Genomic DNA, 14,847 nt, shown 5'->3' with positions numbered 1-14,847 from the left:
TGGAGGAAGGATAATTTTTTCAACAAATGATGCTGGGACTGTTAGATATCCAACTGCAAAAGAATGAATTTGGATCCTTATCTCATATAATACACAAAAATTAATTCAAAATGAGTCCTATAAATTCTTAATCGCAGGAAACAAACTGAGTGTTGTTGGAGTGGGGGGTGGGGTGGGAGGGATGGGGGGACTGGGTGATAGACACTGGGGAGTGTATGTGCTCTGGTAAGCGCTGTGAATTGTGCAAGACTGTTGAATCTCAGATCTGTACCTCTGAAACAAATAATGCAATATATGTTAAGAAAAAAAAAAAGAAGAAGAAGGTAGCGGGAGGGGAAGAATGAAGCGGGGGAAATCGGAGGGGTAGACGAACCATGAGAGACGATGGACTCTGAAAGGCAGACAGGGTTCTAGAGGGGAGGGGGGTGGGAGGATGGGTTAGCCTGGTGGTGGGTGTTTAGGGGGGCACGTTCTGCATGGAGCACTGGGTGTTGTGCACAAACAATGAATCATGGAACACTTCATCTAAAACTAATGTTGTAATGTAAGGGGATTAACATAAGAATAAAAAAATTAAAAAAAAAATGAGTCCTATAAGAGCTAAATGTAATAGCTAAAACTATAAAGCTCTTAGAAGAAAGCATAGAAGTAAATCTTTGTGACTTTGGGCTAGGCAATGACTTATTAGATATGCAAAAAACACAAGCAATAAAGAAAAAATAATAATGGACATCATCAACATTTAAAACTTTTATACTTCAATAAATACCATCAAGAAAGTGAAAGGACAAGCCACAGACTGAAGGAAAATATCTGCAAATCATATGTCTGATAAGGCACTTGTATACAAAGTATATAAAGAACACTTACAACTTAACAGTGAAAAGAAAAATAAACCAATTTAAAAATGGGCAAAAGATTTGAACAGACATTTCACCAAAGAAGACATATAAATGCCCAAAAAGCACATGAAAAGATGCTCCATCATTAAGGAAATGAAAATTAAAGCCACAATGAAATACCACTTTATACCGGCTAGGATGACTATAATTAAAAAATGAAACAACAAAAAAAGAGTAACAAAGGGTTGGTGAGGATATGGAGAAAGTGGAACCCTCATACATTGCTGGTGGCAATGTAAAATGGTGCCACTACTTTGGAAGATTTTTAAAATAGACTTACTCTATGACCCAGAAATTCCTCTCCGAGGTATATACCCAGGAAAAAAATGAAAACACATGTCCACACAAAAACTTTGTACATGTTTATAACAGCACTGCTTCATAGCCAAAAAGTGGAAACAACTTGAACTTCCATTAGCTGGTGAATGGAAAAACAATGTGGCGTATCCACACAATGTACTATCCAGCCATAAAAAGGAATAAAGTATGGATACGTGCTGCAACATAGGTAAACCCCATACACTCTATGCTAAGTAAAAAAGTCAGGCACAGGGCACCTGGGTGGCTCAGTCAGTCAAGCATCCAAGTCTTGATTTGGGCTCAGGTCCTGATATCAAGGTCCTGGGATTGAGCCCTGAGTTGGGAATCCACACTCAGCTGGGAGCCTGCTTAAGATTCTCTCTCCCCCTCCCTTTCCCCCTCCCTCTGCTCGCTCTCTCCCTCCCTCCCTCTCTCTCTAAAATAGTCTTTTTTTTTTTAAGTCAGCTCAAAATACCACATTGTATGATTCCATTTATATGAAAGTTCCAGAAAAACCAAATGTATACAGACAGAAAGTAAATTCCTGGTTGCATGGAGCAGAGGCAAGAATGAGGAGTGACTGAGAAGGGGCACAAGATTTCTTTTGGGGGATGATACAAATGTTTTAAAATTAGATTGTGGTGACGGTTACACACACATTGCAGGTTTACTAAATATTACTAAATTACACATGTAAATTTTATGTGGATTTTATGATTTTTAAATTATAGCTCTCTATTAAAGCTGTTTTTAAAAAATGGGTAGGAGCAAAAAGGCAATGAATGCTTTATCCATAGGGTGGTATTTTCGGCAGTCATTTATGCATTAATCCAGAAAATACTACCTAATACTACTACAAGAGATGCTAGAAATACAAAGATGACGTAGACCCTGCCTGCCAAAAACTCATGGCATGGAGGGTGGAGATAATGAATAAATTCTGTGTTAGGATAATAACCAAATCAGAAGTGTCTGCGCAATGCTGTGGGAACTAGGAAGGAACAACACTACCCCGGGGGAATCCGGGAGAGCTCTGCTGGAAGCTAAGTGCTGAACAGCTACATTGAGCTAAGTTGGGCTCACTGGGAGAGGAAAGGCAGGAGAGCACACTGGGCTGAGAGAATCATGATGTAAAAGCCCAACGGGTTGAGGTGTGGCCTGTCTGTAGAACTTGTGAGCAATTCTGTTGGGCTGGTGCATAGTAGGAAGAGGGGATGTACATGGAGGGGAGCTTTATCTTCAACAAAACTAAAAATGGTAAGCTGGGGGCACAACCTGAAAGGCCTGTGTGTGTTGTTAATAAATTTTGGTTCTACTTTGTAATCAATGATTGGCAATCATAGTCCTTTAGGCTGTAAAGAGGTACAATAATTTACAAAGCTATAATAAAAGCAACATGAAGGACTGAACAAGAAGATACAGAAACACCAGTGGGGAAACTAAACAGGAGAGAATAGGGGCACCTTGGTGGCTCAGATGGCTAAGTGTCTACCTTCAGCTCAGGTCATGATCCCAGAGTCCTGGGATCGAGCCCCATGTTGGGCTCCCAGCTCAGCAGGAAGTCTGCTTCTTCCTCTCCCTCTGCCCCTTGCCCTGCTTGTGCTCTGTCTCTCTCTCTCAAATGAATAAATAAAATCTTAAAAAAAAATAAACAGGAGAGAATAAACAGAAATACTGAGGAGGCTTTAAATATGAGAAGGTATTTGGGGGTGGGGAAGGTCTTAAAATTTTATAGTGTAAGGTATAGCAATACATAATTCCAGGAGACAGATCTAAGCTCAAAGTAGGCAAGGACAAAGCCAAACCTAAGGCCTGTCCAGTTTGTATTGGGCCATCCCTGAGCCAGCCTCTGAGGATAGAAGAGGAAGAGAAGGGGGAAGCCACCACACTGGAATCTGCAACGAGACCCTCGGGGACTGTGATGTCAGGGCCAGGACAGGTGGTGGGCATGTATGGTGGACACTTCCTCCTCAGGTCCCTCTTCTGGGAAGACCAAACCCAGAAGACTCTTTCCTAAAATTGAGCCCAAAAGTGAGTCATCTACTCTGAGTCAAAATTATTTACTCAGTTTGATCCAAGAAAAGGGTAAAACTCAATCTGGATGGAGAAGCACAAAGTCTGATGATTTGTAAGGAAAATATTTCTGTGCTGTTTCTCAAAATGCAGATATTGTCCTTTGTGACAAAAAAAGTACTTTAGGGCAACTCTTTCCTCTCACCACCTACCAACTATAGAAGTCTTAGTTCTCCTAGCCATCCTCCTTTTCCAGACACCACCATGCAGTTGGAGAAACTTGAGCTTACATTCCCATCCAGCCCCAAAGATCCAAGAGGAGCCTCAATTTAGGCCCAGACCTGATGGACCCACTACAAAGATGTAACCGAACTTTGTGTTCCAAGACTTCCTAGAAGGTGACAGAAGAATATACCCAGGAAAATACAACAGCATCTCTTTCTTCCCTCTTAGAATTGCTAATACGGAGATTTAGCTACTTGACCACCGGCTGTAATACCTACTCTACCTCCTCTCCCCCCGCCCCGAGTGGTTGATCCAACACGACAGACCAAAAATGCTTCAACAGGAGAGGGAAAATAAGTGTCCCTATGAGAGGTGCAAGTAAAGACATTGCTCCCTTAGAAGAAATAAATTATTGAGATTCCAAAGACTGAAATAACTTTCTTTCACCAACCATCTCAGCTTGAAAGAGAATGAAAAACATTTCTTCCTGACATAATGGAAGATACAGAGATGAGAATGGCTGAACATTCAGAGAATCCAGAAGTTGAGTGTCAGTACCATATGTAAAATCCTTCTGGGAACACTACAGTGATAAATAATGAAATGTAGCAATGGATCTGGAGTTTTCCCAAGGAATTATATCAGCAATGATATTATTCCAAAGAAGAAAAATATCATTCCTCTTAGAATTTTGGGATGACTGTGGAGCATGCTGAAAGTAGCTTCTCTGTGAAAAAAGAGATGGGGTACTAATAAGTTTTAATTCCCCACAACATAATTTCTGTGAGGCAAGTTGTCTCTTTCACCTTGGACATATCTTTCCTTCCTAGCTTAATTTTAATAATTATAAAGTATGCATACAGTTTCAATGTCTTGTAAATGTTTTGGTTCATTTACTGGCCTCAAAAAGAATCAGTGTTGCATAGGAAGTGTATATGTTTTAGAATACTGTGATCAATGATGGAATAAGACCCAAAATCAGTATTTTGCAGCAAAAGAAGAAGAGGAAGAAGAGGAGAAAGAGGAGGAGGAGGGGGAAAAAGAAGAAGGAGGAGAAGGAGGAAGAGGAGGAGGAGGAGAAGGAAGGAAGGAAGAGAAAGGAAGGAAGGAAGGAAGAAAGAAAGAAGAAGAAAGAAAGAAAGAAAGAAAGAAAGAAAGAAAGAAAGAAAGAAAGAAAGAAAGAAAGAAAGAAAGAAAGAAAGAAAGAAAGAAAGAAAGAAATAGAGCTCAGTGGCTTTGGTTCTGGTTATTTGGGGAAAGCAAAATAATTAGGGTAGGGGCGCCTGGGTGGCTCAGTTGGTTAAGCAACTGCTTGCTCGGCGGGGGGTCTGCTTCTCCCTCTGACCCTCCCCCATCTCATGCTCTCTCTATCTCATTCTCTCTCTCTCAAATAAATAAATAAAATCTTTTTTAAAAATAAATAAATAAATAATTAGGGTAGGGTACATATATTAGGTTTTTTCCTGCCTTTTATTCTCTGAAGGAAACTCTGATATGCTCTTTTCACTTTCAGTTCCAAATAAATGTGCATATAAATAAACCTATTGGAATTTGGCTAAGCATATCAATAAAAAATATGTTTAAAAATGCAAACTCCTTTTCAGGTGAAATTACATATGGTGGTAGAGTTACAGATACCTGGGATCAAAGATGCCTTCGTACGGTCTTAAAAAGGTTCTTTTCTCCTGAAACATTAGAAGAGGATTATAAATATTCGGAATCAGGTGAATGACTTTTCAATATTCCAGAAAGGACCTTTTGCAAAATGTCATTGGCGGCATCTCTCAGTTTTTCATCCAGGAGCTCTCGGTGTCCAGTCATCACAGCCCAGTCCCCACGCCCGCCCGCCCCAGCCCCACGCTTGACCATCTCCAAAAGTGGCTTGGCAGTTAAAGCATGAAAATATCTTTGTGCAGTAGCCACTTGAATTATTTGCTCTAAAATGGGTTGTATTTGGTCTAAATGTGTTTTCAAAGTTCTATAAATTTGGAACCCTTTACCAAGGCATGGCTTTCAGCAGCACATCCCTGGATTCCCAGAATCTTGAAAGGTTCTGGAGGAGACACCCTGAAAGAGTAGGAGACTAATCACATGCTCAAGACCTCAAGAAAAGGGAAAGCAACCAGGCACAGTAATGAAGGCAAGGAGGGTGGGGAAAACAATCCCCTTTTCTGTGGAAGGCACTTGATTATAGCCACCATCTGAACAGGCAGAGAAGGACTAACGTTGGTGGTACAAAGCTAGTCTATTTGAAACATATCTGCCTTCTGTGTTTTCAATAAACAGGCATCTATTTTGCACCTTTGGCTGACAGCCTACAAGAGTTTAAGGACTACATTGAAAATCTGCCTTTGATGGATGACCCAGAAATATTTGGAATGCATGAAAATGCCAACCTAGTTTTCCAGGTATGTGGCCTTTTAGCCTAAAATACATTTTCATATCGTGTATGTAAACTTGAAACATCAATAATCATCTCACTAGTCCCATAAATTATTATATCCTTAAATAACCAAAGTAAATGTTTCACCTCAACTTCAGCATTCGATTCCAATTTAGCCTGTTCCCTCTGGATCCTTCACAGCATCCTAAGATCCATGCATTTTTCCCTGTCACTGGCCACTCCCCCACCTCCCGGCCTTCTACCCACTAGTCCACCTTAACTTGGGAATTTGGACGATAATCCAGACAGTCCTTTCTCTTTTGCCCTTTTCCCTCCACACTGAGCAAATCTGTATCATATTACACAAAGGTTTATGGATCCACAGATGATTAAGTTATAAAAGTACAATAACAAACATCCAAGACAGATAAAACAGTGTTCTTTAAAATTGTGGTCCATCAGGTCACAGTGCCAGACACCAGCAGTAGGTCCAAAGAGCAAACTGGATCATTTCACTCCTCTAAGACCTTCTGATGCCCCACCATTACCTAGGGGTAGTCCAAGTTTGTCAGCATGGCACCTGAGGCTCCTCCATTGCCTGTGCACTACATACCTTTCCAGTTTATTCATCTGCCATGGTCAGGAATCTGTGGATGAACCAAAGTCATGAACTAAGGTCTGTCCCTTGGGGCCTGGAATACTATAAAGGTTGGAAACTAGGTTTGGCTCACAAGGGTGAAGGGAATCATCTTCCTTTCAACTTAAATTTTGCCCATACAAGTGTTAGAGGGGGAGGTCTACCTAGATATCAATGAATCCATAAGAAACAACAGTGGAACTTCCAGAAAAAAACCCAGGAGGTCAATGCTCTGCCACCTTATGTCATGGTTCTCTGCCATAAAAAATTGCTTTGCTGTTTAGCAAGGAGTTAGAATATTATCTTGTTTTTCATTATTCTGCTTTCAGGAAGAAAAAGAGGTGGCCAAACAAGTGTTAATATTCACTCATATCTGACAGTTTGTTCTGGAGTGGGTGGGGCATGGGGCGGGGTGGGGGGGAGAAGGGAAAGGGGAGTGTAGATATTGTAAGACTTGCTGCATCCTGTGAGAAATACAGCATTGTTGGCAGAGGTAACACTCTTGGCAGTGTGCACCGAGGAGTGTAGTTTTGTGTTTTCCATTGGTTCACAATGACTGAGAATGAGACAGCTGGCATGTAGTGAGCACGGTGGTATGCTTTTCAGTCTAGCCTCCCTTCCTCCATTTTTCTGGTAGAGTATATGCCCTACTCCCAATCTCCTCCTTTTGGGATAACAGCCCCTTCCTCATTCCATGAAATTCTGGTAAGACCTCCTTACCTTCAGAGGTGGGCATGTGACTCAGGCCTGGCCAAAGGCAGTACTCCATCACCTAGCCACTGGAATTGGTCCAAAGAACAGGTACATGGACCAGCTTGGGTGAATGAGAATTCTTCCCTAAGCTTTAGTATATATAGATGCTAGGATTGGGAGAGGGATTTCTCTTTCCTTTGGAATCACTGGCTAGGATACTGCATATCTGGAGCTGTCTGTGGCCTTATCATTGACACTCAACCCATTCCCCCTACCACACAGAAGAAGCTCATCTGCCATAGGAAAGAGAGAAACAACCAAGCATGTACTGGTGAGAAAACATTAGATCCATTCATGCCTGAGACCCATGTGACTTGTGTTCTCTTCTTCCCAGTGTATGAGCCAACAGATTTCTTTGATTAGCTGCTTTAGGTTAGCTAATTCTGCCTGCCATCAATAGAGTCTTTAATTAAAGATATGATTCCTTCCTCACTCCGCAAACTATACCTACTTAGATGCTTATTAGAAACTAGTAAAGAAAATTGGACCTTGACCTGTGCACATCAATTGGAGATACAAGGCAGAGATTGCCTCCTAAGACAATAATGAGCATAAGTCAAAGGCCATCTGTATAGACTATGCACAAACAGATATCTGTTATCTCTTTTCTCATTAGAGGCTGAATAAATGGAAAGAATAAAACAACAGAGCCTGAGTAAATAGGTAGGAAAAAACATACTAAAGGATAAAGGATAGAAAACACTATCCAGAAGATACAGACTTGCCCTCTGCAAATCACCTGCTGCAAAAACAAAAAAAATAAACAATGTGTTTTGGCATCTGAGGTAGGGTAGAAGACCTAGCCTGGACAAAGAGAAAGCCAGAATTTGAGAATAGGCTGATACACACACACACACACACACACACACACAGGATGCCATGAGATGCCTGAGAATGAAATCTTTCAAGGAAACTAAAAATACCACAGCAGAATTAAAAACTACCCTGGAGGCTTACAGACCAGGACTGGTACATAGATTATCACACATGTGATATAAAGGACAAACAAACTTTCCAGAATGGAGATTAAAATGTCCAAAAATAGGGGCGCCTGGGTGGCTCAGTCCACTAAGTGTCTGCCTTTGGCTCAGATCATGACCCCAGGGTCCTGGGATTGAGCCCTGCATCAGGCTCCCTGGTCAGCGGCAGCATTATTCACAATAGCTGAACCGTGGAAGCAACCCAAGTGTCCATTGACAGATAATAAGCAAAAAAATGATATATACATACAATGGAGTATCAATCAGCCTTAAGAAGGAAGGAAATTCTTGGGGCGCCTGGGTGGCTCAGTCATTAAGCGTCTGCCTTCAGCTCAGGTCATGATCCCAGGGTCCTGGGATTGAGCCCCACATCAGGTTTCCTGCTCCGCGGGAAGTCTGCTTCTCCCTCTCCCACTCCCCCTGCTTGTGTTCCCTCTCTCGCTCTGTCTCTCTCTGTCAAATAAATAAAATCTTAAAAAAAAAAAAAAGGAAGGGAATTCTGTAATATGCTACAACATGGATGAACCTTGAAGACATGATACTAAGTGAAATAAGCCAGTCACATAAAGACAAATACTGTATAATTCTATTTATGTGAGGTATTTAGAGTAGTCAAAAATCCTAGAGACAGAAAGTAGAATGGTAGTTGCCAGGGGCTGGGAAAAGGGAGAAATGAGGAGTTACTGTTTAATGGGTAAGGGGCTTCAGTTTTACAAGATGAAAAGAATTATGGAGATGGATGGTGGTGATGGTTGCACAACATTATTAATGTATTTAATACCACTGAACTGTATACTTAAAGATAGTTAAGACAGTATTTTTATGTTACATGTATTTTACCACAAAAGAATTGGGGGGAAAGAAGTTAATTATTCTTATTATAGAATTATCTCTGATAAATCAGTAACAAAAAGACTAAAAATCGAAAGTGTGCAAAATACATGAGTAATTTATAAAGATGTAATACAGATGACCAATGAACATATTTTTAAAATGCTTAACTCTGAAAAAAATAAAATAAAATGCTTAACTCTGATAACCCTCCAAGTAGAGCAAAAAAAAAAAGAGAGAAACTTTTTACCTATTAAATTTGAAAAGATTTTTAAGCAAAGATATTAATTCTTGCAAAGATAAAAATAGGTCCTCTGATACACTATTGTCGGGAGTATAAACTGATACAGTGTTTTTAGAAATCAATATAGTAATACCCATTTTAAAAATATTCTTTTGGAAATATATCATTTAAAGAATTTCAAATATAGTGGGTGAAATTCATATACAGATATTCTATTCACCAAGTTCTATAAAATCTAAAAACTAGAAATGTCCAAAACATATCTAGTAGTAATATAGAAGATAAACAACTATATTAACTATGGCTCTTCATACCACCAAGTATCACACAGTCACTTAAAGCATGATTCAGGAAGATTTGTCAGTGATAGGAGAAAAATGTTCATGAAATTGAAAAAGAATGAATACTATATAAATTGTATGGGCTCAGTTTTTTTAATTAGATGCACATATACAGAGAAAATGTCCAAGTGGGGGGTAAACTAAAGTTATAAATATCTCTGAAAAGCAGGATCACGAATATTTATTTTTTCTTTATACTTTTCTGTAGTTTCTAAATTTTCTATAATAAGCCATAACACTTTTCTAGTTGAAAAAAATGTTATTTAAATAAAAGTATGTTTCAAAACAGCATTCTCATTATTTCTTCTTCGTTTTTATAAACTGTCTTTTAAATGATTAGCTAAAAAATTTTTATTCATTTTTTATTAGGGTCAAATATATATAACATAAAATTTACCCTTTTAACCATTTTTAAGTATACAGTTCAGTGGCATTAAGTACATTCACATTATTGTTCAACCAAAAATGTTTAAATATAACACTGACCACTGTGTACAATTGACCCTTGAACAGCACAGGTTTGAACTGTGTGGCCCATTTATACACGGATTTTTTTTCTTTTTTTTTAAGATTTATTTATTTATTTGAAAGAGAGAGAGAGTAAACGAGCACACAGAGGGAAAGGGAGAAACAGGCTCCCCACTGAGCAGGGAGCCCGATGCGGGGCTCGATCCCAGGACCCTGGGATCATGACCTGAGCCGAAGGCAAACGCTTAACCGACTGAGCCACCCAGGCGCCCCTATGAGTTTCTTACTAACATTTTCTTTTCTTTAGCTTACTTAAGAATACAGCATATAATACATACACAAAATGTGTGTTAATCAACTGTTTATGTTATTGGTAAGCCTTCCAGTCAACAGTAGGCTATTAGTGGTTACATTTTTGAAGAATCAAGTCATACATGGATTTTTGACTGTGCAACCAGGAAGGGCAATGCGCTTTAACCCCCGCATTGTTCCAATGCATTTCCAATGAGCACATTTTACCAATTCTATCTTCAACATAAAAGTTTTCCCTTTTTGACAATTGCCATTTCTATAAGTAAATTGTACTGTAAATTATTTTCTGAGAATTCGAGCCTTCACTGTTCTGTCTCTTCCCAACATTACAGTACAAAGAGACCAACACTTTAATCAACACCATACTTGAAGTTCAGCCAAGGTCGTCATCTGGTGGAGAGGGAAAAAGCAATGATGAAATTGTCCAAGAACTTGTTGCTTCAGTCCGGACCAGAGTTCCAGGTAATAAATAATCCCTGGCTTCTGTACATCATAGGACTTTCAGGAATAAACTCAGAAAGCTGAGTGATGAGCAGGTATCCAAATATGCTTTATTACATACACTTTTCTTTATGTAGAGAGCACTTCTGACTCGGAGCTCTCCATGGAAGCCTTGAGCATCTCAACAACCCAACTGCCTGAAGCATTAGGTGCAAGTTGGTTTCTAGCCCCATGAAACTTTAACTAGACTTTTTTCTGAGCTTCCCTGCGCCTCTAGACCTGTGCTGCCCAAGACAGTAGCCACTAGCCACAAGTGGCTACTTAAACTTAAATATAAATAAGTAAAATTTAAAATTCATTTCCTCAGTTGCACTCGCCATATTTTGAGGGCTACTGTATTGGACAACACAGATCGAAGACATTTCCATTATTGTAAAATGTGCCATTAGACAGCCCTGCTCTAGAATCCATGTCATTTTTTTTTCTAGATTCAAGAGAAATGGCTAAATTATTACCACCTTGTTTTCTGGTGAGTTAAGGAATCTTCCCAAATGATCAGAGATCTACTCTCACACTTTTCTTAGAGTGACTGTAGATTTACATTTCTTAGTCTAATGTAAAAGTAAACTGTGTTTCTCTCTCTACTCACAACACTTTTGACACCAAATGTGTGGGCTTTTCCCTTACATTAAGCAATTCTCCAACTCTCTGGACACCAACTGGGTATCCTACAATCCAATTATGACACTAACCAGAGTTAGCGTGGACCCCACAGGTTAAGGACTCGATCCCATAAGACTGCCCTCCACTTTAGATGATAATCTCAAGTCCCAAGTTGTGACCTGTACTTCTGACTAACCCGCAATAATTTGGGGGTTCCCACAACCCCCTTCTTAGGTTTAAAATTTGCTAGAATGGCTCACAGAACTCAGGGAAACACATTTACCAGTTTATAATAAAAGATATAATAAAGGGTACAGATAAACAACCACATGAAGAGGTACATGGGGCAAGGTCTAGAAGAGTCTCAAGAGCAGGAGCTTCTGTCCCCATGGAGTCAGGGTACACCACCCTCCTAGTGCACAGAAGCTCTCCAAACCCCTTCAGTTAGGGTTTTTATGGAAGCTTCATTATTAGGCATAATTGACTAAATCATTAGCCATTAGTCATTAATTCAATCTCCAGCCCCTCTCCCTTCCCAAGAGGTCAGAGGGGGAAGCTGAAAGTTCCAACAGTCTAATCCCATTGGTTGGTTCCCCTGACAAAGAGCCCCCCCACCCTTAGAGGCTTTCCAAAGCCACCTCATTAATAAAGACCCAGGCTTATGTTATGAATAACAAAAGGCACTCCTTTCACCTTTAACACTCAGAAGCTATTGTAGGAGCCAGGGTCAAAGCCAAATATAAAAAATGATGCTCCTATCACTCTTATTACTTAGGAAATTACAAGGGTCTGGGGGGCTCCAGCCAGGAGGAACCAGGGACAAAGACCAAAATATTTATTTCTTATTATATCACCATACAACAGACAGAGTCTTGCCAATCCTCCTAAGACCCCCAGAAGAAAAGGCCTGTGTGACCTCAGAAGCCAGTCGTCTCCTCCCAAAACAGGCCCTCAAAAGAGGCCTTCTGAGTAGAGGGTTCTGTTGATGGTGAAGCAAACTGTGTCAGTTAGTTTAGGAAGTGATTTTTAACAAATATGAGATGGAGGGCTGGGTGGAAAAGGGATGCATAGGCAGGTGGCTGGCTGGAAGACTGTGTACTTGGTTCACAGAGTTCCACTGACACCTAGGAGATTTTTCTCTCTGAGCTTAATACAGCTTATACTTTCAGCGTGAAATAAGCAATGCCGTCTGCTAAGGCAAAGGGGACAGGGATGTGACTGGTTCAGTAAGAGACCTGAGGGTTTGGAATAGCCCCTCAGGGGCTGAGAGGGGACCCGGGACGTGTGAGCACAGCACTGGGGATGACCCGAGACTAGACTCACCCACACCGCTGTGTGATTTTTCTAGAGCAGTGAAAATGCAAATTCAGAAGGAATTCAGTATATGGACTTCAGAGCCACTCACTAACACTTTACTCAGACATGCAGGCAAAATGCTGGTCCTTCATTTTTGTATCACTTCTATGAGCCTCCAGTTGCTAGACTGTAGGGAAAAGGAAGAGCAGAACTTTCGATCCAGCCTGAACCATGGGCCTAATAACTGAGTCAGTCCCTTTGAATAATGCTCAGGAACAAGATAAATGCTACACCTGCCTCATCTCTCATTCTCCCCCCCCCACCCCCTTGTCTCTGAAATGCAGTGCACGTGTGCAGGGAAGAGGGCGGCTTACATGCCTGCATGGCAGAGAAAACTCAGGGTCGCTGGCACCTCTGGTCCCAGGGATGGCCCTCACCTGCCAGGTAACCGCTTGTCCTGATGGCCTTTTGCCACTGAGGTCTGTGCGGGGCCTGACTCCCATTCAGCCCTGGCCCAGGTGCAGAAGTCATCGGCTTTGTAAGAGTTAAGCTAAGTGCATGACAATAGCAATGTTAGGAGGACAGCCATCCATGATGATTAATCTGAGGAATCAGCTGTGTGTGTTTCAGAAACACTAGAAATGGAGAGTGCATCGGAGAGCCTTTTCATCAGGGATCCTCAAGGACGCCTTAACTCCTTGACTACCGTGCTCGGACAAGAAGTGGACCGCTTTAACAAGCTACTGAAGTTAATACACGTATGAGCACTCACTGCCCACATTGCTGATGGGCAGCAAAGCTTTGTAGAGAAGCGTAGCCTCGGAAGAATCGTCCGGTTCCCACCACTTCAGCATTTCCGTTTGGATATGCTAACAACTTTTCCAACACAACTTGGCTAAAATGGAATTGACCCCCATCCAACGAGTCTGTTCCCCTTCCCTAATAAGGCCTCCATCAGTCTGTGACGTTACAGATCCCAGTGTCCTCGTTATCCTAACTTACACCCCTGGAATGAGCATTGACTCTAGACATTTGATCAAGGACCAAAGCACTGAATTAAGAGAGATTCAGTGCATGTTCCTGATGTCTGGTTTGCATATAATAACACAGTCTTTATGACGACTGTAAAAACCAGAGTTTCTCCAAGTTGGGCCACAAAATGCTCGCGTTAGAATCTGCCATGTGGCATGTTCAAAATGTAGATTCCCTGATCCCACTCCAGACCTACTGAGTTAGAATTCCTTGAGAAATTCCTGGGATTATGAATTTTAAATAAACTCCCCCAGATGATTTCACTGCCACTAAAATTTGAGGACAACTATTGGGAGACTTTGCCTATGCTCCGGAACACTTTCTGGATGGCCTTGAATTTGTAATGATGGCTAAAGGCCTCCCTGGTTTCTCTGTGTGAAACTTTGATGAGGGAAACACAAAAACTTTTAGAGACCAAATACTGAATATTACCCGGAAAGATTTTGCTGCCCAGCAAGGACCAAATACCTAGCACAAAGTCAAGGCTCGGTGGTAAGATTGGGGAGGACAACTGGTGTAAATCTTTTAAAGCCAAAGACTGTCTCCTATTAGAAAAGCAGTCTCCCGATGTTGCTGGTTGGCTGGCAATACTTAGGCTTGTGGGTTAGGGGGGCACCGGTCAGCTGAATATGTGAAGTCCTCACCTTGGGACTATGGATCTAGTCAGCTGTATACCAGTGTCAAGGCCAGGTGGCCAGCCCAGGGCTTATCTCCTTCTACACTGAAAGAGCCAAGATAGAGATTAAGCTGCTATGATAAAGACCTCCAAATACAATGACCAAAACAAGGTAAAAATTCACTTCCCTCTCAGGTAACAGCCCAGAAGAAGCCCTGTAGGGCAGGTAGTTCATCTTGCTCTGTGAGCTCATCTAGGGTCCCTGGCTGGAGGGTTGGCTCTTCCAGTCTCAACAGCTAGCCTGTATCTCTGGGCCTAAGGTGGCTGCTTCTATTGTCCCCTTTTGCCAGCCAGGGGGACAGGGGAAAGAGAGGGCTGAGAGAAAGCTCATAAAAATGTGACCCAGAAAT

At 41.2% G+C, this 14,847-nt stretch overlaps 1 protein-coding gene across 1 annotated transcript in view; it reads left to right on the top strand.

The window, feature by feature from the left end:
* The window catches only part of DNAH6 (dynein axonemal heavy chain 6), a 244,028-nt gene that overhangs the window by 217,382 nt on the left and 11,799 nt on the right, over window positions 1-14,847 (top strand). The window contains exons 70-73 of the mRNA XM_045884660.3: window positions 5,045-5,164; window positions 5,727-5,848; window positions 10,722-10,851; window positions 13,420-13,547. Coding sequence (XP_045740616.1) covers window positions 5,045-5,164; window positions 5,727-5,848; window positions 10,722-10,851; window positions 13,420-13,547 — 500 coding nt within the window. The remainder of the gene's footprint in view (window positions 1-5,044; window positions 5,165-5,726; window positions 5,849-10,721; window positions 10,852-13,419; window positions 13,548-14,847) is intronic.

The sequence above is a fragment of the Mirounga angustirostris genome, unplaced genomic scaffold, assembly GCF_029215605.1.
Source record: "Mirounga angustirostris isolate CCGP_5_RB_7025 unplaced genomic scaffold, mMirAng1.0.hap1 SCAF_10, whole genome shotgun sequence".
NCBI lineage: Eukaryota > Metazoa > Chordata > Mammalia > Carnivora > Phocidae > Mirounga > Mirounga angustirostris.
Note: the sequence above shows the minus strand (reverse complement) of the source record. Positions and strands in the feature narration are given on the sequence as shown.